The sequence below is a fragment of the Drosophila albomicans genome, chromosome 3 (assembly GCF_009650485.2).
Source record: "Drosophila albomicans strain 15112-1751.03 chromosome 3, ASM965048v2, whole genome shotgun sequence".
NCBI lineage: Eukaryota > Metazoa > Arthropoda > Insecta > Diptera > Drosophilidae > Drosophila > Drosophila albomicans.
This window is the reverse complement of record NC_047629.2, coordinates 9,908,755-9,935,925: the sequence shown is the minus strand read 5'-3', so window position 1 is coordinate 9,935,925 and position 27,171 is coordinate 9,908,755. Positions and strand designations below refer to the sequence as shown.

The 27,171-nt window shown below is 38.0% G+C and overlaps 4 protein-coding genes across 15 annotated transcripts in view; 2 read left to right on the top strand and 2 right to left on the bottom strand.

Moving 5' to 3' along the window:
- Positions 1-2,214, bottom strand: part of LOC117572324 (epidermal growth factor receptor) — a 42,372-nt gene extending 40,158 nt beyond the window's left edge. The window contains exon 1 of the mRNA XM_034255059.2: positions 1,363-2,214. Within this exon, the coding sequence (XP_034110950.1) occupies positions 1,363-1,483 (121 nt within the window). The 5' untranslated portion in view covers positions 1,484-2,214. The remainder of the gene's footprint in view (positions 1-1,362) is intronic.
- A 338-nt stretch (positions 2,215-2,552) lies between these two features.
- LOC117571303 (uncharacterized) lies at positions 2,553-5,129 on the top strand. Of its 2 annotated transcripts, none has more exons than XM_052005297.1 (4): positions 2,553-3,134; positions 3,322-3,708; positions 3,808-4,206; positions 4,263-5,129. In XM_052005297.1, exons 1-4 carry the CDS (start codon positions 2,735-2,737, stop codon positions 4,928-4,930), a joined length of 1,854 nt encoding a protein of 617 aa, XP_051861257.1. In that variant the 5' UTR covers positions 2,553-2,734; the 3' UTR covers positions 4,931-5,129. The 2 variants fall into 2 exon arrangements, with proteins under 2 accessions (XP_051861257.1, XP_034109264.1); XM_034253373.2 differs by having other exon boundaries at positions 3,322-3,747.
- A 577-nt stretch (positions 5,130-5,706) lies between these two features.
- On the bottom strand, positions 5,707-23,203 carry LOC117567417 (protein NDRG3). 9 transcript variants are annotated; one of them, XM_052005298.1, is made up of 8 exons: positions 22,618-23,202; positions 17,159-17,627; positions 14,834-14,917; positions 13,737-13,930; positions 13,552-13,672; positions 10,796-11,360; positions 10,643-10,727; positions 5,707-6,751 (listed from the first exon to the last, which is right to left on the bottom strand). In XM_052005298.1, the coding sequence occupies exons 2-8, from the start codon at positions 17,383-17,385 to the stop codon at positions 6,372-6,374; spliced, it is 1,656 nt and encodes a 551-aa protein (XP_051861258.1). In that variant the 5' UTR covers positions 17,386-17,627; positions 22,618-23,202; the 3' UTR covers positions 5,707-6,371. The 9 variants fall into 9 exon arrangements, with proteins under 9 accessions (XP_051861258.1, XP_034103285.1, XP_034103284.1 ...); XM_034247394.2 differs by having other exon boundaries at positions 17,159-17,575; XM_034247393.2 differs by having other exon boundaries at positions 17,159-17,572.
- Positions 23,204-23,729: 526 nt separating this feature from the next.
- LOC117569863 (uncharacterized) lies at positions 23,730-27,171 on the top strand. 3 transcript variants are annotated; one of them, XM_034251198.2, is made up of 4 exons: positions 23,730-23,957; positions 24,076-24,152; positions 24,281-24,364; positions 24,441-27,171. In XM_034251198.2, the coding sequence occupies exon 4, from the start codon at positions 24,552-24,554 to the stop codon at positions 27,099-27,101; it is 2,550 nt and encodes an 849-aa protein (XP_034107089.1). In that variant the 5' UTR covers positions 23,730-23,957; positions 24,076-24,152; positions 24,281-24,364; positions 24,441-24,551; the 3' UTR covers positions 27,102-27,171. The 3 variants fall into 3 exon arrangements, with proteins under 3 accessions (XP_034107089.1, XP_034107087.1, XP_034107088.1); XM_034251196.2 differs by having other exon boundaries at positions 24,281-24,373; XM_034251197.2 differs by having other exon boundaries at positions 24,281-24,377.

Sequence of the window (27,171 nt, the reverse complement as noted above, 5' to 3'; positions counted from 1 at the left end):
GCGAGATGGAGCGAAACATTCATTGCATGCGGCGTTTGTTGGAGTTGTAGTTGTTGTTATTGTCTTTATTTTTTTGCAAGAAAGACATTAAAAACAAAAACAAAAAAAAAAGTTAGCAAAGAGTCAAAGCCCAAACTGGTTTTTTGGCACACCAGAGTGAGATAGCACGAGGGGGGACATCGAGCCAAGGGGAGAGAGGAGACGGGGGCACTAGTCCAGTTCGCTTGCCCTTTGCGTAGCCGCCTAGATAATTTGAATAGCTGTTGCCTTTGAGCCAAAATAACAACAACAACGAGACAACAAATCTGATGCTCCTTAAAGATCGAGACAAGTGAAGACAAAGCGAATGTGAGTGAGAAGGCAGAGAGAGAGAGTGAGGGAGAGGGCGAAGCAATCTGTATGCGTATCTGTACTTCATTCATATTTACTCGGCAAAAGATGCTTAATGGGCCCAGGTAGAAAAGACAGGTAAAGGCAGACAACAGAGAGCAGACAGCAGAGAGCGAGAGAGCAGCTCTGAAAGCAAAGCCAAACAACAACAGGTAGAAACTGCTCCTTGTTTGCGAACCATGGGAAATCTCTGTTACTGCTGCTGCTGCTGCTGTCAACTGGAAACCTGTTCACAAAAGGGCCAACAGCAGATGTACAACTGAGACTACTTCCTCCTCCAAAAAAAAAATGTGAAATGAATCCAATGAATTGAATGTCTTTTATCAAAGAAACTCAGAACTAAGCCAGTTCAGTCGTAGGTGCCATTGAGGTTGAGTCATTGTTATCTATGTTTTCTTATACAGGGTAACTGCCCGTTGAGCATTTCAGCTTCCCCTTAAATGCATTTCTTCAAATACTATAATCTATTTATTGGTTAACTATGGTATAATAACAATTATAAAAATTCATTGAAGTAAGAAATTCCTATAGCTTTAACACACAATATTGCAAATAAACAAATTCCATATTTTGGAAAAGGTTTAAGAACTGTTAAACTCTTTTATTATAACTTGAATTTTAACAAATAAAATGCTAAAAATTGTGAAATATAAATATTTCTACTCATACTATTATTTGCCCTATTGGTACTCTCCAATTAAGAGACTTAAATATTACAATTTGAATATAAATATTGCAATTTTAGTTTAAATTATTTATTCTAAGGTCTGTTGTACTCTTCCATTATCGTACAAATTCAGTAACAATCTAAATTAAAAATGAATCATTTCAGCTATTATTTTTAGACATGTTTTATTTTGCAGTCATTTTGAGTTAAACATTATAAATTAAAAATGAATCATTTTGGGGATATCAATTCACACTATTGTAAATTAAACATTATAAATATGGGTATGATTAATGTTATCTTACCTTTGGTATCACCATGATCCACATAGCCGGCATTAGCTGCCGCAGAGCCAGCGACGAATTGAAAAATACAGCTAAAGTAGATGCAGATGCAGCCGATCAGCAAGATATAGTTGGGCAACATCTTGAGACGGATCCGTAGAACGTATCCAACACGCGTTTGCTTATTATTCTTGTTGCATATGATTATGATTGATGGATTTGTTTTCGACTTCGATTTCGACTGCAATTTTTGTACATACAAGGGAATTTTTATTTTTTTATTTTTTGTTTATTTTCTTTATTAGTGACGACGCAACCCCATCGCTGGCTTTTGTAAGCTCGAGCTGCTGTGGCTCGAGAAATCCGAGAATTTCGTTTGATTGGATAGTATTGCAAATGATGTGTTTTATTTATTTTTTTGTTTTCTTATTTTTTGTTGTTAAGCAGAAAAGCTGTTTGGCAACAGCAACGCGAAATAATATCAATAAAAAATAAAGCAGTGTCGCGACCAATTCACGGAATAATATAATAAGCAATACAATATACAACCACTACAACAATGCGTCGATGATCGCGTTGAACTTCGCGTTAACGGGGCCAACAACGAGACGACTTGCGAACGAACGAAACAAACGCGAAAATAAAAACCACTTTAATCGCTGTTGTAATGATAGTTAAGCTACGCACGCGAAGCAGCAAAGCCTCTAAAACGGCCACTGTATTTCGCTTAGCTTATTGCTCCTTCTTATGTTTTGCACAAAACTTTGAAATTGCTTTATTGCCCGAAATTGCCTGCGGTGGTAACATGAGCGTTACAGCCGTAAGTATCGAAATATTCGTAATCCGCACACCGAACCGACGGAGTGTCAGCGCCAAACAATAATAAGATCAGTATCAAGCGGTGTGACCAGCATCCACTTACTCAAAACATGCCGCATTACATGCACCTGCAAAGTAAAAATACCAAAATAATACCACTTATACTTGTCGAATCATTGAAATGTTGGATAGACGCTATAAGTTATATAACTAAACATTTTTATTAATTATTAATTTATTATTTTATATTAACATAATTATTTTCTGCTCATGCAATTAAATTTGTGTTTTAAATATTTTCTTTTTTGAATCTGCATTAACGCAATTTGGAGCAGGGCTGCAGCACAGTTGAATCAGCTGTTTGCGGTTTGCACATACCAGGGCAACGCAATAACAGTTCAACGCCTATAAACAGAAAACAGCAATTTTGTGTTGAAAAATTTAAATAAAACGTTACCGTAGTGTTAATAAAAAGCAAATTAAACATTTTTAGCATTCGCTATAGACATGTTTCTAGTAAAACCCTTAGAAATCAAATAAGGATCCATAAAAACACAGAAATAGTTGTTGAACAATGAATAATTTTGAAACTGACGGTTGGGATGCAAATGAAACAGTTGCATTGATTGCAACTATTAAATCCATAAAGGATCAACGCGAAAATGGCACTCGACTCCGTATGGATTGGCAGCAAGTGGCACAGGAAATGGCTAACTGCTTAAGTGCCCACAATCAGGAGCGCAGCATTCCCCAATTGCGCCAACGATATCAGAAATTGCGAAATGATTATTTTACAGCTCGCTATCGCAATCGTTCCTGTCCGTACTTTAATCTATTACACGATTTGTTTCAAAACGAGCTTTCGCCGGAGCAGGACGAATCCGCGGAAGAAGAGGAAGAGGAACCGCAGCAACAGAAGCACATAGACGACGACGAAATGGAGCAAAAATATGCAAACACGTTGCAGCTGGAACGTAAGTAGTCTGTTATTCTGTAGTCGGTGGCTGGTGAAATTATTTCCATTTAATTCATTTACCCTTGGCAATACATTTCTTAATTTCGTTGTTGGCATCATTTATTGAAAGCAAGTGAATGGGGTGAAATGAGGTACTCATATTAGGGATACTGAACACCAGTTTTATTCATTTACTTGCCGCATAGTTGACGATGACACTCCAAATGGCACGACGGGATTGGCGGCTAAGCAGCCACTGCGTTGCAAGTGGGCGGAGGGCGAACTTGAAGCATTTCTTCATATCATAACCAAACATAAGCTCCAAACTCCTCTGCTGCGGAAGCGTAATGCGAAAGTCTTTAAGCTCATCGCCAGAGAAATGGCCAAGTGTAATTTCCTAAAGCGACCGGAGCAACTTCGTATCAAGTATCATCAGCTGAGGCGACAGTATGCCAAGGCCAAGAATGGAGGCGAAGTCTTTGAGCACTTTGCAGAGATGGAGGCGTTGCTCAATGATTCATTGCAACAGCCGCAGCAGGAGGAGAGCGATGAAATGGATAGCGATACCGTAGACAGCGGCGAAGAGGAAGATGGTGAGGCTCCATTGTTGGTCACAGGAAGCGATTCAGAGGGTAGCATTCAATTGAAATTTTTGAAATGCTTATTTGCTAATTTCTCTCTCATCTTTCCAGGCGCTGTTGTTGCATCGCTGCCATCCAGCACGCGTTGCAAGTGGACCGAACAGGAGGTGGACATTTTTCTGGACACTATTAGCAGTCTCGGACTGCAGTCGGCACTGTTGCGCAAACGCAATGCCAAAATCTTTAAACTGCTATCTAAGGAACTGACGAAACGTTCCATTGATAAACCGGCCGAGAAGCTGCGCATCAAATATCAACAGCTACGGCGACAATACAACAAAGCCAAGAATGGCGGCGAATCTTTCGAGCACTTTGAAGCCATGCATCAGCTGCTAAATCCCAAGACTGAACCCCAGGAGGCAAATGGCGAAGGCAATCTAAGCAGCGGCTCAGAGAGCGATTTCATGGACAGCGATGACAACGATGCGGACAACTCTTCGAGACGTGGACGTGAGTTAACTCAAAGCGTTAATCTATTGTAGTTGTTTAATGTCAGCACTTTACAGGTCATCCGGATAGCTATTACTGGACTGATGAGGAAGTGGATGCATTTCTGACCATCATAAAGCAACAGAATCTATTTCGTGCACTCGACGGCTCCAAGAAGCGAAATTTTAAGATTCTCACCTACATTTCCAACATAATGGCCAAGCAATCATATAAGCGAACGCCACATCAGTTGCGCAACAAGCTGCGACTATTGATGCGACGCCATCGCGAGGTGCAAAAAGATGGTCTGAAAAATGTTCGAATGCTGCCACGACACTACGAAATGCTCGACGATCTCATGCAAAAGAAGCGCACAGCCAAAGCAGTTGTTTCCCCTGAAGAAGATGCCATCAAAGCGTCACCGAAAACAGCTCCCATCATGGAGGAGAGCGATAGCGACGTCTCCAGTTCTGGATCCACTTGCGATTTGTTGCGTGCGGCAGCCGAGAGCGATGATGGCGAAGATGCTTTGGAATTGGCATCGGATCCAACGCCGCTCGAAGTTCTGACCAGCATCAATGAGGGGCAAAAGCAGTTGATGAATATGCTGACCACATCGCAGGAGAATTTCCTGCGGCAACAGCGTGAAATGCAAACGCAATTCCTGCACCAAATGTCGAGCATTATGCGGCAGGAACGTGAGGCAACATTCCAGATGCTCAGAGAATTGTTGCAACCCAAATGAAAATCCCACAAGAAATAAAATACTATAATGAACTTGTTTCAAGCTTCTAAAACTTTTATTAAATTGAATTTGAAGTTATTTGCAAAAATTTGTCATTATTTATCTGTGTGAGATTCTGTTGTAATGTATTTTTGTGTGTGTTCGAGTGTATAATTTATTTATTTTCATTTAATTTTGTTTTGTATTTTTTTTTACCTAAGTTGCCTTTATGCGTTCATGTTTTGTCAATGCAATTCATTATGAATTTCATTTGTTTATCATATTTTTTAAATTATTAACTATTTAAATATTTATATTGTATATGTAATTTTGAGAGCTTTTTTTTGTATTTGATATGCTACATTTGGGTTTTTTATATTTTCGTTTTTCATTTTCCTTTTTTTTTTTAGATTAAGTTAATGTATTTAATTTGTTGTCTTTAACATTAAGCTTGTAATTTTAAAGTTGATTTGTATTCGTATTTCTTTTTATTTTAGTTTCGATTTTGGTTTTATCTTCTCACAACAACTAAGCAAGCTCATCATAAAATATGTTGCATCCAAAAAATACATGTATTTTTATTGCATAATGTCTAGATAAAATAAATATAAATATAAAAAAATGATAAATATTGCGTACGTATTTTGTTGTATATTTTTGATAATTTCTCTCCAATAGTTTAACTAAAAACTCAATAAAATCGAAAACAATTCATGTGTAATTAAGTTATCTATGAATGTGTATTTGCATATTTTACGCTCAGGCACAAAGTGTAAATTACAAATATTTCAATATTACTCTGCAATATTTATTTTCATTTGTTTTTTTTTTATTTTTTTGGTTTTATGTAATATTTTGGTTTTTATTTAATTTTTGTTTTTGTTATCATTATTATGATAAAAACAGAAACTAGACAAAATCGAACGGCGTTTTCAAGTAATTAGTACTAAGTATTATTTAATTTATTTGTATATTGTTTAAGAAACATAAGTTCATATTTCGTATAGGTAGCGGTGTTTTCGTTTATCTCAATTCTTTGCTTATTTATTTATATCATTTAGTTTGGTTTTTTTTGTTTTTTTTTTTGGTTTTTGTGTTTTTAAATTTCGTTAATTTGTCTCTTAGAGCACGGCTCGGCTAAAGTCTACTTTCAGGCAGCGTTCGAATCTGCTCTGGTCACACTGTCGCTGCTGCTGCTGCTGCCGCTGCTGGCGGCTAAAGCTTTGCTTGAGTTGGCGGCTGAGGCTGCTGCTGCTGCGCTGCTGCTGCTTCTTGTGATGCTGTGTCTTTTTTGTTTTGTGGTATTTTATACGTAGTTTATAACAACAATAACAGTGTTTTTGTATATGTATGTGTTTCGACTCTTTCGATCTTATTTTGTTTTTGGTATTAATGTGTATGTATGTATGTGTGTCTAAGTTTAACGGTGTGTATGTGTCTAATGTGTAGAAATTTTAACAATCTAAGAGCTAATCGGCTCGGGCAGTGGATTCTCAGTGATGCGTATCTTGTTGCTTTGTGTGCCATAGTAGAGAGTGCCGGATGTATCAGTAGTGACGTAAGCCCGATTGCCATTCCCATTGCCGTTCTCTACATCCTGATCCTCTTCGCTTGTTGGGCCATTTGCATTGTTGTCGCCGCTGCCGCCATTGCTGCTGCTGCAATTGATGGCCGTCTCTCTCAGACGATTGCCGACACGCATACTCAACTGTCGCTGGCGGTCTCGCTCGCGCTCCTGGGCAGCCTGCAGTTGTTCCTCCCGAAAGTTGGCAAAGAATATCGATGAGTATGTGTGATATTTGGTACCGCATGGAGAGCTAGCAGGCGTCGACAGCGGCGTTGCTGTTGTTGTTTTGCAGTCGCAGTCGAAATTGAAGTCGAAGTTGATGTCGGAGTTGTAGTTGTAGTTGCAGTGTTGTAGTTGTAGTAGTAGTATATATTTTTGTGGAGGGGGGAAGGTAGTAGTAGTTTGGCTTTTGTTATTTACGTTACGTTACTTTTGAGCATGTTAGTTGTAGTAGTAGTAGTAGTTTGTAGTTGTTGTTGTTGTTATTGTTGTTCATTTTTTGATGAGTGTTCTTTATACACTTTCTAAGGATTTGCTGCTGTTTTCATGTTTTCGTTTTAGCGTGTATTCTATGTATGCGTGTGTGTGGGTGTCATTGTGTCTGTGTGTGTATGTGTGTGAGTGTGGGTGGGGTGGGTGCATTGATGATGTAGCTTTGGCCATTGTTTGTCACTGGATGTTGCTGTAATTTGCGGCTGTTGTTCTTGTTGTTGTTCTTATTGTCGTTCTAGCAGCTAATGGAGCTTTTGATGATGATGGCGAGACGTTTAGCGAGTATGAGAGTTTATGTTGATGATGAGAGAGGCGAGAGCGCTGCATGCACTTAATTGATTGGTGTGAAGAGGGCGCCACTTGTCGTCGGCTGCTGTGAAGAGACAGAGACTCGAAACCACAAAACAATAACAGAGAGCAGATTTGTGCATTTTCATTTTGTTTTTCTTTTTCGATTACTTCGGTTTTTTGTTTTGTTTTTGCCCAGCTCAAAATGATTCGGAATATGGAAATCGTTGACTGTTCGTTTTTATTGAGAATTCAAATACACAACAAAAGCTTACAATTTGTGAAATTTTTGCATAGCTCCATATAAGATAATATATATATATAGTTGGTATATATGTATATCTTTATATATTTTTTTGTCCTTTTTATATATAGCATTGTCATGTATGTATGTATATTTGTATATGTTAAGTATAAATATTAACTTATTGCTTTAATACAATTACGCTTTTCCTGTGTGTGGCTTTGTATTTTTTGTGTGTGTATGTGTGGGCGTGTATATCTGTGAGTCAAAGCAACGAACACACCCAAGTACAGCTTAGCTCTTGAGGCTTAAACATAAAAATAAAGGATACACAAAATAAAATGAGATTATAAGCAAATGCTTTTATTTATAATATTTATCTTATAAACTGTTCTACTAATACATACCACAAATACAAAATAACTAATAATAATATTAATATGGTAAATAATTGATAACAGAAGCAACAATCATAAAGCGAAAGAAATCATGAAAATCACAGTAAACAAAAAAGCGCCATCAAAGCTAAAGCTCCAACTTGTTGCTCTTTCTATGCGTTTTGCTCTCTGTGGTGTCTGCGTGTGTATGTGTATGCAGTGTGTTTTGTGTTTGTGTTGGTCTCAGCGTGCTGTGCTTTCATCTTTGTCTCTGTGTCTTCCAATTTGCTCTCACTCGTTTGCCCACGCCCAACTCCAATTCCAACTTCAATTGGGAGGCGCACTGCTCTCATTGCACGCAAAGCTCAATTTGCGTGGAACTGCTCCGACTGGCCGTTGAGATTTTGCGTGCCAACTTTTGCAGTGTGCCAACAGCTACGCACATTTGTAATTTATTTGGTTTGGTTTTGTTTCATTTCAAATATTTTGCGTGTAAATAAACAAATCAAATTAAACATCAAATTAAATAAATATGTTTGCAAGTATAAGTATATTGGTATATATAAAATTATAAGTGTCGTTGTAAGTGTAAGTATGTGTCTTGTAAAAATAAATCATATTCTAGCATTAAAAAGCGTCTAGTGCAGGACAGAGATAGAGAGAACAATAGAGAGCAACTGCTGTACTATGGGTAGACTATAGTATACAACTCATAAGCAAATACTACGTGTAGGTTTTTGTTTTTGTTTCTTACTTTCAGCTGAAAGCTATACTTACACCCACACGCACACTTCGGCAACACGCACTCGCCAGAGCAATTTTTATTGCAGGCTTCAAAAAGCTCCGAGTTTCACACATAAAAAAAAACAAGTGCGAGTGCATGTGCACATACACATGTACATATGTTGAGTGTGTGTGCGTGCGAGTTGGTTTAGGTGTGTCTGTATGTGAGAGAGACAGTGCTAAGCATTTACTAACGTTTGTATATGTATGTATTATTTTGAATTATTGTATTTAATTAATTAGCTAAATGCATTTCAATTATATTTCATGTTTTGCTTTTCCAGCTTCTACTGCGGTTTCTCGGAAACTATTTTGCGGGTATGTGTGTTATATGTTTGTATGTGTGTGTAGGTGTGTACAAATATACATACCATATATTTAAATAGTTTTGATTTTTGATTGTTTTTTTTTTTATTATTGTTGCGCATAGATTGCATAAGTTGTTGCATTGGATTGTTAACATTTTCAATTTGGTAAGAGAGAAAATTCAATTTGAGAAACGAAAAAAGAAAGTTTTCAGAATTCGCATGAACATTGTCACAAAAAGTAAAAATTAAATGAATTTCGAAATGCAGTCGAAGTTTAAGGTTAGTTACGGCGCCCAGTGTTTGCAAGAAATTGAGATAGTATGTGTGTGTGCATATTATGGTTAGTAAAATGGATGCAAATGACGAGAGGCAGGCGATAGGATGTTTCGGCCAGGCGTATTATAATATTTCGATTGCCATTTCGATTTTGATTGATTCGATTTTGGTATTGTGGTGGGTTATAGATGTTTTGAGGGGACAGGAGAGGGGTTTATATATTGTTTTGTTGTTTTTGTTATTGTTGTATGTTGTTTAGCAAAAAACAAGCAGTTTGGAGAAAGGAAAAAGAAATGAAAAACAAAGTAATGAACATATTGAAATATTTTTGTTTGTTTTTGTTTTTTTGTTGTTGTGGTTTTTTTGTTGTTGTCGATGCGAAAATGCATTTGGTTCATATTATTGGGGTTTTGGGTTTGAATTTCATATCGAATTTTGCAGTTCTCATTGGGTTTATTTTTTTTTTTTGTTGGGACCCTCTTTTGCATTATGCAGAGGAACGACCTGGCAAACTCTTTATAACGAAGGGAGGGGGATGGAAATTCAATTATATGCGCATATAAGAAAGTAAACACTTGATTTTTCAACAACATTGTTCGAATTTTCAATTTTTATTTTTATTTAAATAATTTATTTTATTTTTGGTTTTTGTTTTCAATGCGTACAAATATTTTGGCTAACAACATAAATAGAATTTCGTTTTTTTCGTTTTTTCTTTTTGATTTTCTTTGCCAATTCATAATACTATATATAAAATTTTGCACAATTCGCATGATTTTTAATGTTTAATTTCTTGTATTGAATTTAATGTCGATTGCTTGTCGAAAGCGGTTGAAAAGCTTTACTTCTTTGTATCTTCAATATATGAAAACATTAGGCATTAGGCTAAATAGTAATATTAACTTGGGGGAGTAGAAAGGCGACTCTGTGTAAACTCTATAAAGATCTAGGCTCTAAGGTTTTTTCTTTACGGTCAGCTGCTTTATCGATTAGTACTATATGATGAGAAATGGTTTTAGTTATTTTGCTTGGCAGTCTTGATCTAGAATACTTGCGTCTAGAATACTGAATTGATTTGATTTTGTAATTGAATTGAACTGAACTGATTTTTGGGGCTAACTTAGAATAGATAGACAGACAGAGATAGAGACAGAGAGGTAGTTTAACATTTCAACTATTTTTCCTCATTCGATTGTGTTCCAATTGATGGGTGTTACTTTAAATTCGACTAAAGTAGTAGCAGGTAGGTTGAAATAGTAGTAGGTGGTAAGTAGGTTGTTGATTTTGATTGATTTTTCATATTTAGTTTTTTTTTTTTTTTTTTTTTTTTGTAGAGTAGAGTTGTAGCAGAGAAGTTGAGGTTCAGTTGTTCAGTGTGTGCAGTGTTCTAACACTTACCATAGCCCTCGCCTTGCAAGAACAGCCGAAAGGCTTCAGCCAACTTGGCCGGTTGTTCCTCCAGCACCATGGCGCAATCGGAGATCTGCAGTAGATGAAGTATTAAATATAATTAAAGTATTTGTAGATTATTGAGAATATCATGACAGAGACCTTCATCCACGATGAGTTTGTTGGATCCAAGCGTCCATTGAATGTCACAGTGTCATCGACATGGGGCGACAACGAACCGGTTATGTTAATAACTGGCATTTTCAGTGTGGTGGCTGCCGTCTCAGCACCTGGAGTGCCAGGTGGTGTGCGTGCCAAATGCAAATCGTTGCGATGAATGTACGCATTGATCAACATGGCCAGATTAGTGGGATTGACGCCACGCTCAAAGTGCTGCTTGTACATCTGCACCAGATCATGATTGCGCTCCTCGGGATTGCGGCCAAAGTGATGCCACATCAGGTAATCGATGACACCCTGTGTCATGCCCTTGGTGCGCAAGAAGCGCGCATTGAAACTCTGATAGCCCCACTCAATCCAGCCCGATTGCGTTGACACGCAATTAATCAGACAAAGAGCGCCCACCTTATCCGGATGCCCATGGGCGAAACGTGCCAGGATATTGGCTCCAGCGCCAACGCCAAAACCAATCACCGACTTGAGTCCAAAATGCGACAGCACAAAGAGCAACTGTGCGGCCAGCTCATCCATGGTTGGGTACACATAGCTGAGGGAGACACAAAATACAATAAGTCTCGTTGAAATATTGCCACAATAAAGTTGGCCATTCAGTGTGCCTGACAAGGACAGATAGATGGGACAAATTCCGAAATTTAATGAAAATAAACAGATTTTGGTAAACTGCTACGAACGAAGAAATTCCATTTCAATATTTCAAATTTCATAAATTATACTTTGGCTTCAAATAAATAAACAAACTATGAAAAGACTACAAAGAATAAAACCTTAATTGTATTCCGAATATGGGAATTACGATACAATATATATTTTTATTGGTTTTCGTAGCAATTCGTTCACTGATTCCAAAATCATTTTCAGATGTAATTAAAGTGCTAAACGAAAGCTATAAGATGCATCCTTATTTAAAATAAAACAAGGAAGAATACTACAATCGTGTGTACTTGACTGTGAGATACCCGCTACCCATTTTCAAATATAAAACATATTCCTAAAATATAACGCAAAAATTCTGAAATAAACAGGCTACATTTGATATATCGACTTTGTACCACACTACCATACCATAGAGTACAAAATATACCACATTCTCAGGCAATTGCAGTAGGTGCTTTTTGTCAGACAAAAGTAATTTCTAAATAACTTTTACATATTTTATCTGAGCGCAATCAGAAATCATAAATACTGTAGTTACTATAATGTTACATAGCAAGAATCGGGTTTAACTTCAAAAATATGCTTGTTAATCCATTTGAGGAGCAGATGTGGGTGTGACATTAATAACTATAGACTGTGATTTCTGAAAATTTGGTTGCGATCATATAAAAATTGTGGAAGCTATTTAAGAAATACTTTTGTATGGGCAAAAACGCCTACTTACTAGGGGTCTTAGTTGCTTTGGCTGACAATCTGGTATATTGTGCCGTCTATGGTATATTTTGAATGCGGTACTATATCGATATACCATATATACCATTTGGTATATTTTTAGTATTTTTGCGGTATATTTGGTATATTTTGAGAATAATACCGCAAAATATATTGCTTTTATTTAAAATGGGTAGCGGGTATCTCACAGTCGAGCACACTCGACTGTAGCTTTCTTACTTGTTTTGATTTGCGGGGGCGGAAGTGGGCGTGGCAAAAATTTGAAACAAACTTGATCTGCGTGCAAACATAACAAATTCTGTCGAAAAAAAATTATAGCTCTATCTCTTATAGTCTCTGAGATCCAGTGTTTCATACGGACGGACGGACAGACGGACAGACACACAGACGGACAGACGGACATGGCTATATCGTCTCGGCTGTTGACGCTGATCAAGAATATATATACTTTATAGGGTCGGAGATGCCTCCTTCTACCTGTTACATACATTTCCTGCCGGCACAAAGTTATAATACCCTTCTACCCTATGGGTAGCGGGTATAAACAGAAAGCTAAAAAAACCGCAAAAATCCTAAAGTTTAGCGAAGGCTATTTTTGGTATATCGACTTTGTACTACACTTAAAATATACCATAGAGTACAAAATATACCACATTCTCAGACAATTGCAGTAGGTGCTTTTTGTCAGACAAAAGTAATTCTTAAATAACTTTTACAATTTTAATCTGAGCCCAATCAGAAATCATAAATACTGTAGTTTACTATTATTTTATATAGCAAAATTCGGGTTTAACTTTAAAAATACGCTTGTTAATCGATTTGAGAAGCAGATGTGGGTGTGACATTAATAACTATAGACAGTGATTTCTGAAAATTTGGTTGCGATCAGATAAAAATTGTCGAAGTTAATCAAGAAATACTTTTGTATTGGCAAAACTATCTATCTATCTATCTGGTCTTCTATGCTTTGGCTGGCAATCTGGTATATTTTGCATTCTATAGCATATTTTCAAATATACTATTTGGTATTTTTGCAGTTTTGTGGTATAATATTTCGGTATATTTTAAGAATAATACCGCAATATTTTGCTTTTATTCAAAATGGGTAGAGGGTAACTTTCCTACATGTTTTCTATTAATATATGTAAAATCTCTTATTTTTAAATGTATTTTATATAAAACTTTAGTCGATATTATCTATATTTCACCAGTGAGTTTAAATAAGAGAAATAAATATATGAGCATTTTTCTTCAAAATTCGTAGGAAATTTTAGAAATACACTAAGAGGGAATCTGAGAGACAGATTTAATTTTAATTAATTTGTACTTACTCCTCTGGTAATGTAGGTGCACCCTCCTCCTGACCCGGTGCTGTTACATGGTACACACAGAAGTTTTCTAGCAGTCCGCGCATAACTGGATAGTTGAAGAAGCCAGCAAAGCTGGTGGCATCTATTCCAACAACAGATAAAATGTTAAAAGTGAAAAACAGTAAGTGATAACTCTGAAGACTTACAGTTGAGTCCCAGATCGTGGTAGGTCACTATGGCCGGCTTTGAGGTGTCACCCTGTATGGCAACGTGTATGTCGCCCTTGTCTGTGGGCACACGTCGCTGGTCGCATGCCTCCAATATGGAGCCGCGTGCATTGGGGAATTGCAACTGCACCGAACGCAGTTCGATATCATCCATGGGATCAACGGGCATGGTGCTATAGAGAGATACGATTAAAATGCAAGTTTAATTTAATGATTCACGAGGTGATTGAGCTAATCTATTTGTAGATATTAGTTTTGTTGGGTGTTTCATTATTTCTTTTGATTTAAAGTGGGGTCACACACTTATAAACTTGCATCCGGCGGTCTGTTGTTCAGTGCTATGCATCCAGTTTTTTTTTGTTGTTGTTTGATTTTTTATTACAAATACTTTTTATGCAGAGTTCGAGTCTAAAGGCTACAAAAATGAGTTGTTACGCGTTACGCGGCTAAATATGTCTAAAGGCTAAAATTAAGTACTAAATTACAAGTTGCAAAAAAGAACTTAGGATTTGTAAAATAAAAAAAAAACTATATATATATATATTTAGAGATATACGAGGTAGTATGTATGTAATGTAAATATAATAAGTACTTTATATGCAATATATAATATATATTTAAGTAGTTGTTCAACATTCAAGTTATGTACGAGATGCGTTTTGAGAGACGGGCGGATGCGATTTGTTTCTCATTATTTTTGGTTGTTGTTGTTGTTGTTATTGTTAGGATTTGTTCAGTCTATGCAAAAATACTTACAAATAACAAATCAAAAAGTAATGCCAACAAGTCTAATGTGAGTTAGGTAAATTATAATCATTATAAGGGGGAACAAAAAAAAAAAACAAAACAAAAAATACTTAAGAACTTGTGTAACTTGAGTTTCGTGTGGAAAAGTGGTTTTTGGGGGCATTACGCGGCAAATGCATATCTTACATGAGAGACGGAGGAGATCAAATACGGTTCGATTCGGAACGAATAGCTGTTGCTCTTTACATTCATATAATTTTTTTTTTTTTTTGTTTGGTTTGATTCTCTGTTGAGTTGAATTTGTTGTTGTGGTTGTTTTGTTGGCTTACCCAAGCAGATGTGCCTCCTCGGCAGTGTGTGTTGGTGCTGATGGCATCTTGGTGTTCAGTGTCTTACCAGTTTTGTCACGGTCTCTGAAATAAATACTATGAGCATGCAAGCAAAAAACCGAAAACACAAAAATCGAGAGGCAATTTGCTTATAAAATATAGATACAAAAGTAACAACCCAAAACTCTTTTTATTTTTCCCGATTTTTTTTTTTTGTTTTGTACAGTTTTTCTATCTTTTCTTTTTGTGTGTGTGAAAAATCGCAAAAATATGTGAGACTAATACACACTAAACATGTATTGTTTTGGAGTACAAAGTTTTGTAGTTTTTGTGTGATTCATAGATATAATATGTATTATTTTTTTTTTTTGTAATTGCAAATTGAGAATTTCAGAATATGTAGTTGAGTTTTAGGCTGCTGATAATGTGAAATGACTATGGGAATGCCATTGATGGAAGGTAAAAATAGTTGAGAATGAAAAAGGATGAGGATGAGAGTAGAACACGAGTGCTCGGCTAGGTACAACAGTAAACAGTTTTCACGTTACGTAAACTTAAATAAATGAATCACGCAATGTCATTCGGGGTAAATGTCGATGTCGATGTCGACGACGACGACGTCGACAACAAACAACTGGCGCCAGAAATATGAGCTGCCATGAACCCTTCCTGCTTCCCTTCAACTAATTTGGCCGACTAACGTTAAATGTGGACTAGACCATGTGTCTAGGTAATTTGGCTACCAGCAACTCAGCGTTTTGGCCATTCGCTAAGTAATTATGTGACCCGTATACACACACACACATTATTCTTTCAGCTGTCTATGCTCAAAAAGCAGCTCAATTAGTTTATGCTCCTTTGGGGCTGATTAACCTCTAATATATTATCCTATGCAACAGCATACGCATAATATTTCGCACTAATGGAGGAAAACTTTTGGGGGCATAAAACTTGTAGTACTAAATACATACATCTTCTTGGAGGGTTACTCTTGAAATTTTAATGAAAAGTGGCGATGTTGTTGCGGCTGCTAACGCAGGGGAGCACTAGAGAATTTAATTGCACTTATAAATAGCAGGAACCTCAATTAACTCGACACAGTTTAAAACTATTAAAACGACACTCAATGTGCGTTCCTAGGCTTAACACCGCCCACTTAACTTCTGAACACATACCATTAACAGCATTTTGCAGTATATTTGTGTTTCTTTTCTTGTCATATACTTCTTGCTGATTTGAAAGCGCATGGCGCTAGACTTTGTGAAACGGTCAGCAACTAACCGGTTATGTCCGGTTTAACCCAAACGGAACAGAACAGAACTTGAGAAACGGGCACAGCGTAAAAGTGCAATGACTGAGAAGTGTGTAAACAGAGCTTAAACTTGTGATCAGCTTTAAAAAGGCGTACAATAACAACGCACACACACACACACAGATTTTACATGCACACATGCACATGTTTGCGTTTGCATTTAATTGAGCCGAACAACAAATCTGTGTGTGTGTGTGTGTGTCTGAGCGTGGGCTATGTTGCCGTAAAGGAAGTATTAATTAAAGAACTTGATGAACGACGAACGAACATTCGTAATCAACATAAATAATAATTGTGTAAATATGACGACTCTCACTGACAGAAATAGAACAAAAATGGATCGCAGTTAGCGATTGACTAAATTGCGGTTCTTTGCCGTCGTATTTCTTGTCTGGTTGTTTACGTTTACATTGCATTACTTATGCACTTGCTTCTTCATGTTTTCGTGGTGTATTGACAAAACTGCAGGCGGCCTCTGACCTTGAGCCAATGCCTAGGCTACAAACGAAACTCGAAAGAAAGTTGCCCCATGTGTTTTTGTAGTGTGCGGGATATGTCGAATTGGTGATGTAACTGAGATAGCGAAAAGTGAGCAATATGTACACTATATACATACATATATAACTTGAACTAATTATATATGTACACATAAAGAATATACATATGTATATTATGTTTCAATATTAAGTTGTGGGCACTTTGTTCACTTTGGGCACAAATCAGATTTAATGCAAAATGCTTTAACAAACACAAAAAGCTCTCACGCACATGCAAACGCAATTAAGTTGTGCTTTAAGTTAATGGTAAAGTTTCGTTTCGTTTTCTCAGCTTAACTTTTGCAGTGCAACAAACAAGGACAACATCAATAAAAGCAAATAAGAGAATACGGTATTGTAAGTATATTTTAAAAGTTTCGTTTGTTGTGCTCTTTTCGTCTGCCGTCTTCTAGTTTATGTTTGGTCTACTTATTCTTCATCGTGTAGTTGTAGTTGTTGTTGTTGTTTTGCACTTACCTGGCACCACCACCAACAATGACTGGCTGCCGCTGCTCCATGCGTACCAGCTCTTCGCTATCGCCGGGCGATGATTTGATCGCCTGACCAATTGCACGCTTAACGCTCTCAAACACGGAGGTGGGCGAAGCTGCCTGTGGTTCTGTGGTGGATTGATAGATGGCGCTGCCATTGCCATTGCCATTCATAGCTGGCAGCGATACATAGCCGCCCTCTGCTTGCGGCATTTTGTTTTTTTTTTTCTTGTTCTTCTTTTTCTTACTATATGTATGTGTGCTTTCTTTCGACTTTCATACGCTTTTTAAGTAAGTGTGTCTATCTGTCACTCTCACTCTCACACTCACGCAAATACTTAGCCTGCTTAGTTTTCTTTCAAATTGTATTTAATTTATTCTTCGAGTGTGCGGGTGTGTGCTGCTGTGTGTGGGTGTGTGTGTGAGAGTGAGTAAGTTCATGCAAATCGCGTGCGCTATGTATGTGTGTTTTTGTGTGTGCATTATGTTTTCAATTAAAATCATAATACGACAATGCGTTTGCATTGTTTTGTTTCGTTTTGTTTGTTTTTGCATTTATCACGTGATTCATCAGCAGCGCAGGCAGCGAGCAGCAGTTGTTGACATATTGTATAATAGATATATATGTATGTATGCGTTGTACATTTACAAATGTTATTATCCATTCGTCAGTGTAGCAGCAGCAGTCACAATAAACATAAATTAAATAAATTAAAAAAACAGAGAGAAAGAGAGAAATAAATTATAATATAACTGAAAACAAGAAACAAAAGCTCAAATAACAAATGTAACATGTAATCAGCACCGAATTAGTAGCTACCCTTCACACACCATCTCCTCATCATCATCATCATCCATTCACCATAGAAGTTTTGAGCATAGAGCTTTTCAACTGTTAAGTGTCAACATAGCATAACATAGTGACTGCTGTTAACAGCGGCTTAACATAATTTCATGGTCCAATAAGACCAACACTTTGAATATGAATACTGCCAGTGTAAGGGACGTATAATGAATACATTATGAATGACATAAAGCATACACCTCATTTGGTTAATAAGCGTGGGAGAAGCATGTGCATGAAAAACAACGAGAGCAGCAGCAGCAACAATAGCAAAAGCATCAACTACGATAGCAAAAAAAAAAATCGTATTCGGCGTCAAAGTTCGTACTCGAAACAAGATATGCAGGCCAAAAGCAAAGCACACACATACATTCACACACACACGTGGCAAGCAACCGCAGCACTCAGCAGCAGCAGTAGCAGCAAGCAACACTCTCGTCTCTGGTTTCCCCCCTTCGCCCTGGTCATGGTTACATGTGCATTACATTAACCCAGTTCCAGTTTTATGCGGTTCATCTAAGGGTCTCTCATTTTAGGGCTGCCCCGTGTTCTCTATGTGGCATGCCCCCAGCCATCAGCACCGAGTTGAGCTTGCCACATGGAATTTTGCACAGTTTGCACTTCAGCGGGAAGCTGATTAAGTGCGTCACCGAAATTCCAAACACTTGAAAAAGAACGAACAGCAAAGCGATATCAAAAGCCACAAACGATGACGCAAACTTCTAGATACGAGTTTGGTTTTAGAATGGAAATATAATAACAATAAAATACAAATAAGCAAAACTCTAGAAGTATAGTTTTTTTTTTTTTTTGCGTCGCAATATTGGTAGGCAAATTGAACGTAGGTCAAGTCAGTGAGTGCCACGGGGCGTATGTGTAATATGAGTAAAGCCATCAAACAACTGGGCTGGGCAAGTGTCCAAATGGCAAATATCTGTGGACTCGCTCTATATGGTATATACTATACTATATATATAGTAAGTATACCCCTGTCATTTTACAGTTTGTTATCTATTTATTATGCAAAACTAACGACGTCGTTTCCCCACTTTGTTCACATGCTGCTGCGCTTTGTACTGCATAAATTTATAATATTAGCAATAAAGAAAAAACTTTTTACATAAACTCAGAGCGAAACGCATATTAAACTCAAAGCAAATGTTGGAAAAAAGCAAAACGTTGATTGTATCGTTTGACGAGCACTCGAGCAAACCGCCTTGATAAATAATCATAAATAAAGAAGAAGAATACACTCTATCTTAAAGATTGTATAGTTGTTTAATTCAGTTTAAAAATAGATTTAAAATGAAATGCTAAAGTCTACCTTGTAGCCTACAGTTGCTATATTCTCTGAATATATTTTTGTCTCTTAAAAATCGAATCTCTAACAACCTTATTTTATCATCAATTTATTCGTATATTCCCTGAAACTATTGCGCACTTAGTATTTTAAAAAATTAATAAGTAACACCTTTAGGCATTAATTTATTACAAGGTATACAATATATATAGTTATTATCTCTAGTCAAGCGTGACTCACAGCCATATCACTAATCTCACTTAAGTTTTTCTTTATCAGTTCGCATCTTGAAAGTCGCGAGTAATTTCACGCACCTTTCTTAAGAGCACGAATTGAATCTGATATGAAATAAATTACTATAATTGCAGTTTATCAAATTATTTGCGCACTTAACTTTGACCTTTTCATGTGACCTGAATTATGGGCGCCCGTTGAAGTGCAAAATTCATTTACGAAACAATAAAATGATGATATAATGTCGGTCTGTTTTTTTCTCCACTTAAATATATATTCACCTGGTCATAAAGAGACGCCTTTGTATGTGTGTGTGTGTGTCAGGATGGGACTAGCATTTGCATATAATTGAAGACTACAGTTATAGTATGTAAGTAAAGTGGGCGAAACTGGGGCAAGTCTAGCTACAATTCCAATTCCAATACCAATTCCGATAATTGCCAAGCAGCAGCACCAAAATGTGCCATTTATGGCGAATTATTCATAATTACAAATTGACGAAGAGCGGCAGAAGAGTAAAAACATTGCAATAGAAGAAAGAGCAAAATCTGCTACATGAAGCAAAGAAGGTGGCACAAATACACTGAAAAAAAGATATTCCATATATACATATCACTGATGAAGAAGTATATAAAGAAATTTGAGTTCACTTTACAAAAAATCTCATTTTTTTTTTTTTTTGGTATATCACAACTGAATTAGAAGTCCTAAAAAAAGAACTATCATTTATTTTTTGTTAGGTTTTATGATTCCTTATTTTTGAACTATAATCTTTGAAAAGATTACTTTCTGGCAATTATTTGATACCTTTTAAAGTCTTGTTTGTTATGTCTGTTCTACGTTTCTAAGAAATTATTATTAGAAAAACTTATAAATATTAATATTAGTTTTCATTGCTAAAAAGTATAAATATTAATATTATTTTACATTAATAAAAAGTATAAATATTAGTATTATTTCATATTAATACTAATGATTATATTTTTTTCTATGCTTTTAGATAAAGTTAAAGCGGTTAACTTCAAAGAGGGACCTTAAATAAATACTAATTAGTAAATTCAATCATAGTTGTAAATAAAGTAAATATATTGACATCGAATAAAGTAAATCTTTGGCTGATTTCGCTTTGCCTTGAACTCGCCTTGGGTTTGATGCACCCCAAGAACTACTTGGCAATTTCTTTCAGTGCCATTGGCGCAAATATCGACAATTTGGCAGGTCGCCTTGGTAACCGTTGGCAGGTCAACAGAGTAGTAATAACAAAACTACAAGGAAAAGCAATAGAATATCAAGATCTGAGCCTGACCGAAACGGAAATTGTGTTGGCCTGTGTCAATTGCAATTGCTCGAAAAGGACAATAAAATAATTCCACATAATTTATCAATAAATTCAAGGATCCCGCTGACTTATTGTCTCGCTGGTGTTTTGCTTTTGGTGTTTGTTCGTGTGTCCTGTGTTTCAACAAATTGCAGCAGAGCGAACCCAATGAAATTATTCAAAACTAAGTGCTTTGGGGTAGCGAAACGTGGAAAGAAGGGGGGAAGAAGGAAGGAAGGCAGCCAAAGATGGCGACAACAAATCCTATAAAGGAAATGTCACGCTATATGCCAGCGAAGCCGCGAGGCTCACCGTACATTGCGAACGTCACACTCTCCCTCACTCACACACACACACACACTCAGACTAACATAGAGGACGAAGAAGAACGTCAACAACAGCAGTTGTTGTTATTGTAGTTCCTGCCATGTAGTTGTTGGCGGTACGGATGTCGGAATGTGTGTGAGAGTGCCAAAGGGGGCGGGGGTGGCGTGCAGGTTGCTTTACTGTTACGTGTTTGCAATCGATTTGAGAGTTACATAAAAACAGAGCAAAAGAGGAGCGAGATAGACCCACAGAGAGAGAGAGTGTGAGAGCGAAAGAGAGTGTGCACCTGGATAGCCTGAGAGTTGCGGGGTCGGGGGGGAAAGGAGAGCAAAGCAATTTGCTCACTTTAAATGGGGAAAAAAATAGAAAAGGAAAAGTTAGGTTAACTGACCTATGCGCATATAAAATATGCAGGCAAGTTAAACAGCAATGTCAAATAAAAGCAATGGTTATTTATCTAAAGCGACTCGTCGGCAGTCGGCAGCGGCAGCGACGCCCGAGACTGTTAACTGTTAAACTGAATCCACAATGTGGAAAATGGCCGACCAGTGGAGCCGCAGGAGCAATAAAATTCAAACAAAACAAAGCAACAAAAACTGAAACGTAGTTCGAAGGAGGTCGTTAAGAACGAAAGAGCGAGAGCGTGAGTGTTGAAGAGCGGAGGGCGAGTGTTTGAACATTTGTTGGCGTTACGTCAGAATCATTTGGGGCTTGTCAAAATTAACAGCACAAGGCAAATCAAAAAGTAAAAGACAACATAAAAAAATACTAAAAATTAGATGCATTAGTTGGATAGATAAATGGGAGCATAGCATAACATAGGAGAATAACAGCAGCAGCAAGAACAACAACAATATTAACATTAACATGCCATGCAAAATTTAACAGACAACTGTTAACTACTGCTAAAAGCTCTAAAATATTATTTCAGCTGTGAGAGAGCTGAGTGTGCTAATTAAAAATGGATGCAAATGATAAATATGATGCAGCGCGTGTGGTTTGAGTTTTGATATGAGCGGAGAGAAGAGAAACGGGGGTCATAGTAATAGTAGTAGTGGTTGTTGTTATATTAGTGGTGAAGTTTCAGACAAACCAATTGTGAATAACCCACTAAAACAACAGCAACAACATCAGACAGCAATGAAAACTGTGACAGACAGTGGCAGGGATTGGTTGGTTGGTGTGGGGTCATCACGCGCCTAATCATTAGTGTTGGAGAGTGCATGTATACATACATATGTTACATGTGTCCGTGTGGGTGTGCGTGAGATATACCTCTGCCTGTCATTCTCTTGCATTTAGTTGTTGCTGTTGTCGTTTGTGATATTATCACTTTGCCTGTCTGCTAGGTTTTTTTTTTGCATGTGTAGGTGTGCGTTTGAGTGCGAGTGTTTGTCTGCTTTGCTGGACACCAAAACTCACCTGACGCTCGTTGTGCTTCTGTTTTTCTTCTATTGGACGAACTTCCAGCAACGACAACAATAACAGCAACAGTAACTCAATTCAAATGGCTCGGCGGGGTGGATCGGGGTTTTTTGTTGCTGTTGTTGGCAGCACAATTTAATAATTACAACTTTGTGGAAATTTACTGCTGTTATTTCGAAATTTTCTTTGCAAAGTTCTCTTTTCCTATTTTCTTTTTGTACGTTCGTTCTTTACTATGTATGCATAAGTAGTTTACTAGCGCGCACAACAACAGCAGCAACAAGAATAAAAACGCTCGCGAGGCCTTCTTTCTATGAAAAAATCAATATTTGTTTTGGGTCGTTGAATTTTTCGCGTTTTACACTTGTGTAATTTCGTTAGATTCACTGTCGCGCACGCCAACAACACACACACAGTCACAATCACTATGCTGAAGCTGCATGGGGTTTACTTAAGCAGATTTCTGAACACTAATTCGATGTTGTTTGTCACAATAAGAACAAGTTGGGTTTTTGAATAACGTTCAACGCACAAAACTGCTTAGCAGCAACCAACTCTCTGTTCGATGGTACTCGCGACAGTGTGACCAATTTTGAAAACCACAAATTGTTGGCTTTCGGAGAATCGATTTTTTCACAGTCGAATGCAATTTAAATGTGGCGGTTGGTCGATAATCGAATGCTTCCACATGTTAAGAGCTAATAGTTAAATATTTTATTTATTTCTTATTAGCAGAATTTTGGAACTTGTATTGTTCTGTTGACTTGAACAATAAATTTAGAAATTAAGTACAAATTTTTATCGAATATTTAGTAGTGGACCCCTCTACTTTGAAAGAGAGCGGCACAAGACATCAAATATGTGTAATATTCTGTATTAAGTATTTAATTTAATAAAGAAAGGTATGCTATTATATAAATAGAAAATCATTTAAAATATAATATCAATATTTAAATATTGTTCTGCTTTCAAATCAGTCACGCTTAAAAATTATCGTTTCGTTTCCACAAGTGGGATCTGGTATTTTAAGATATTTGGTTGTATTCTTCAGCTGAAAATAGTATATTCTGATTGTCAACTTTCGGTCACTCTGTATTACATTTATTTACAATTATTCGGTTCTACTTGACATCTCGTTTTGCTTCAAATAAACTGAGTTGTTATACGAGACTTTAACTTGATGTTTTAATATTCAAGTTCAGAGTTATTTGAGAGCTCGTTGTGAAAAGATCCATTGTGAATTCTACAACTAAAAGTGCTGTGTTAAAACTACAAAAATTTGATCAACAATTTATAGCTTCAGCTCAACTCGATTTGTCTAAAAAAACACTTCCGATGTAAGTTACGGCAAATAACTTCAATTTAATACAATTTAAATGTATTAATTGTTAAGAGTAGTTATGCACAAGCAAACTGAATAGTTTTTCATTTAACATTTATACAATCTATACGCAGCAATTCAAATCGAAAGATATTGGCTTACGTGAACTAGTTCTTCACACAACGTGCTTCGTTGTGGATTTTGCTATAAAGTAAGTTGTTTTTATTATATATATGCATGTTCGTAACGGATTGTCTCGGTTAGGAATACAACATGTTAGTTGTAATCTTAACAACTGCATAGTTCTTTTAAATAACAATTTAAAATATAATTTTGCAGTTGATTCAAACAATTGTTTCATCAAACTAGTTCAGCACGTGAACTTCAAAAAGGAGGCGAATTACTTGAATTATTTTGCAGAAGGTCGGTATGGTATGTTAGTATGCTCGTTTATTTAAATGCTCGTTATTTGTTATAAAAAATGATCTAAATCTTTTAGGAAGCCGCAGGAGGATCCGAAGTGAAAACTCGTAGCAGGAAAGTCTTAATGCCTTAATGCGTTTGAATACTACAATATTTACACAAAACACAGAAACACAAGTAGTTTAAAATGCCTCGTAGATACACCACAAAGTTACATCTCCAGAAGCTGAATGAAACTGTTATCGCACGTAAGCGACAACAACAGAATGCACAAAACGAGAACGCCGAGAGCTCGGAGGACGCTTCATCCGATGGCGAAGAAAATAGATCACTGGAGGAGTCACGCAAAACAGATCCAACGCGTCGCATAATGGAAATGTCACGACACGACACACATCCAGCGCTCAATGAAGGATTGGGCAATAACCAAGTGTTAAACATGTTTCCGAATGCAGCGTTTACGGTGCCATTGCCACTTTATGTGTCCGATCGCACCACGCCCATTGTGGATCCGTGTTTGCAACGTCCCTACGTCCACGACGATTGGATGCGTCAATTGAGTGTGTACAAAACAAAGTATCTAAGTCAAACCCAGAAGCAAAAGCAACGTGAACGCAAACATCAGGCTAATATCTACAATACGTATTTGTTTGAGGTGGCCGAACACATTGCCACACAGGAGAATACGCATTTCCGTGATAGCTACGATTACTATTATACTGGTGGCAATCTCAATATTATGTCCTATGCCGCTGCAGGAGATGAGTCAAAGACGCTGGCACTACATGTGACGGGCGAGAAGCTGCAGCAGTTGCATGTCTCACAGCTGGGCGAGGAGGCGGAACTGTTGCAGTCGCTGCACAGCGAGACGATGCCGGTGACGTCCAGCGAGCTGTTTGAGCTGATGCCAGTGAAGAGTTTTCGTGTGAATCACGGCAACATGTTTCTGGCGCGTCAACTCAACGACATTGCGATCTACGAGCTGCGCAAGTTGCCGGACGTTGACGATGACTCTGATGATGACGAAGATTCGCCCAGTTACGAGTTCAATTGTCAGTGCAAATACAACACCGAAGATGGCCCGTTTATTGGCGTGGCGCAGGGCATCAATAGACCAAATGTGTTGGCCATCGCCTGCCAGGATCGCACCATACGATTCATGGACATGGAGTCGCAACAGGACATCTCAAGGCATACGGTGTCCATTTTTAAGGGGGCCAGCACATGGGCCCAGCTGCGTGCCTGGAGGGAGAATTGTTTCTTGTATGCTTGCCAATCGGCAGTCATCAATGTGGATATGCGATGTGCCGACAAGGAGATCAATCCGCTGTTTGCCAGCAGCGTCTATTCGAAGCGTTGCGAGACCTTCTCGTGTTTGGCGGGTAGCGTAAATCCCCATCTGTTGTATGTGGCCAGCAATCATAAGTTGCACGCCATCGATATGCGTTGTTTGGGCAAAAAGATTGCGGATCGTGCGGTGGTCACGTGGACACATCAAATGTGCTATCCGCCCACGTTTATGGACACAATTGCCCAGGATGGCAGCGAATATGTGGCCATGTCGAATGCGGTGCCAGGAGATCAACGTATCTGCGAACTGAACAACGCGCTCGCTCAGAACGTAACCGAGATGAGTTCACAAACATTTGCCTATGCGCCGCCCCAGCTGGAGGAGGCACTAATCGATGCCCAGCTCAATGGCTGTAGCGTTAGCATCTATGCGGACTTGGGCCAACGCCTACGAAGCGCAACGACGGGCGTGAAGTTCCATCGCTTGGAGAAGGCCAGCGATGGTGCGTTTGCCCAGCTGCTTACGGCCAACAGTGTGGGCGATGTCTTCTGTCAGCGGGTGACGCAACGAGACGAGTTGGAAATGCAGCAGGAACAGCGTACGGGTTCGCACACGAATGAAGCAATCTTATACTATGCGGACTTGGTGAAGGAGCATGTGAGTCGAAAGCTGCGCTGCACTGATGTGCAGTCCATGGTCGCGTTGCGTGACATCATGAAGTCGGAACGTGATGTGGAGGAGGATAAACCCATGCCCTTTGAGGACATAGAAATTGATTATGGCTTTGAGGAAGTGTCAACTGAGGCCGAGTCGGGCGATGATGATTCCAACAATGATGAGGAACAGCAGACCAAGGCCAAGAAGCCAACGGCGCCCCCGCAACCCGCACCGCCACCTCCACCGCCAGAGGAACCTAAGGTGCCCAAAAAGAAGGCCGTTAATCGCGGACCTTGGCAAAAGTCGGCGCATTATCTCAGTCAATTTGAGGATGTGATAAGTACTCGACTGCTGAGTATATGGGATATTGATGAATTCGATCTAACACGCGATGTCAACATCGATATGATTGACGAGAAGCTGAAGCGCCACAAAGATGAGACACAAGAGGTAGAAGATCCCACTGCAAGTTGGCTGCAGACGGCACCTAAGCCCGAGGAGTTGTCCGAGTTTTTCGATGAGGAAAAGACAGTTTTGGTGCCGGGCACAAGTTTGCGCACACATTACGATGCTGTCTATGCGGATTATGTGGAAGTGTCCAATGAAACAACGGACATTGAAGCATTGCTGGCGACCACAAAGCCCGAAGAAAACGCTTCGTTCAATGAGACTGTCAATTTTAACAAGCGACCGCATTCTACATTACGTCCGGGAGAATTTACGATAATCGAATCGCAACCAAATCCTAGGCCAAAGCGGCAAAAAACTAAATACACTATGGGCTTTTAGAAGTAGAAGTAGATTATTAAAATTAAGACACACGACTAATAATACTACACGCAATAAACAAATTGAAATT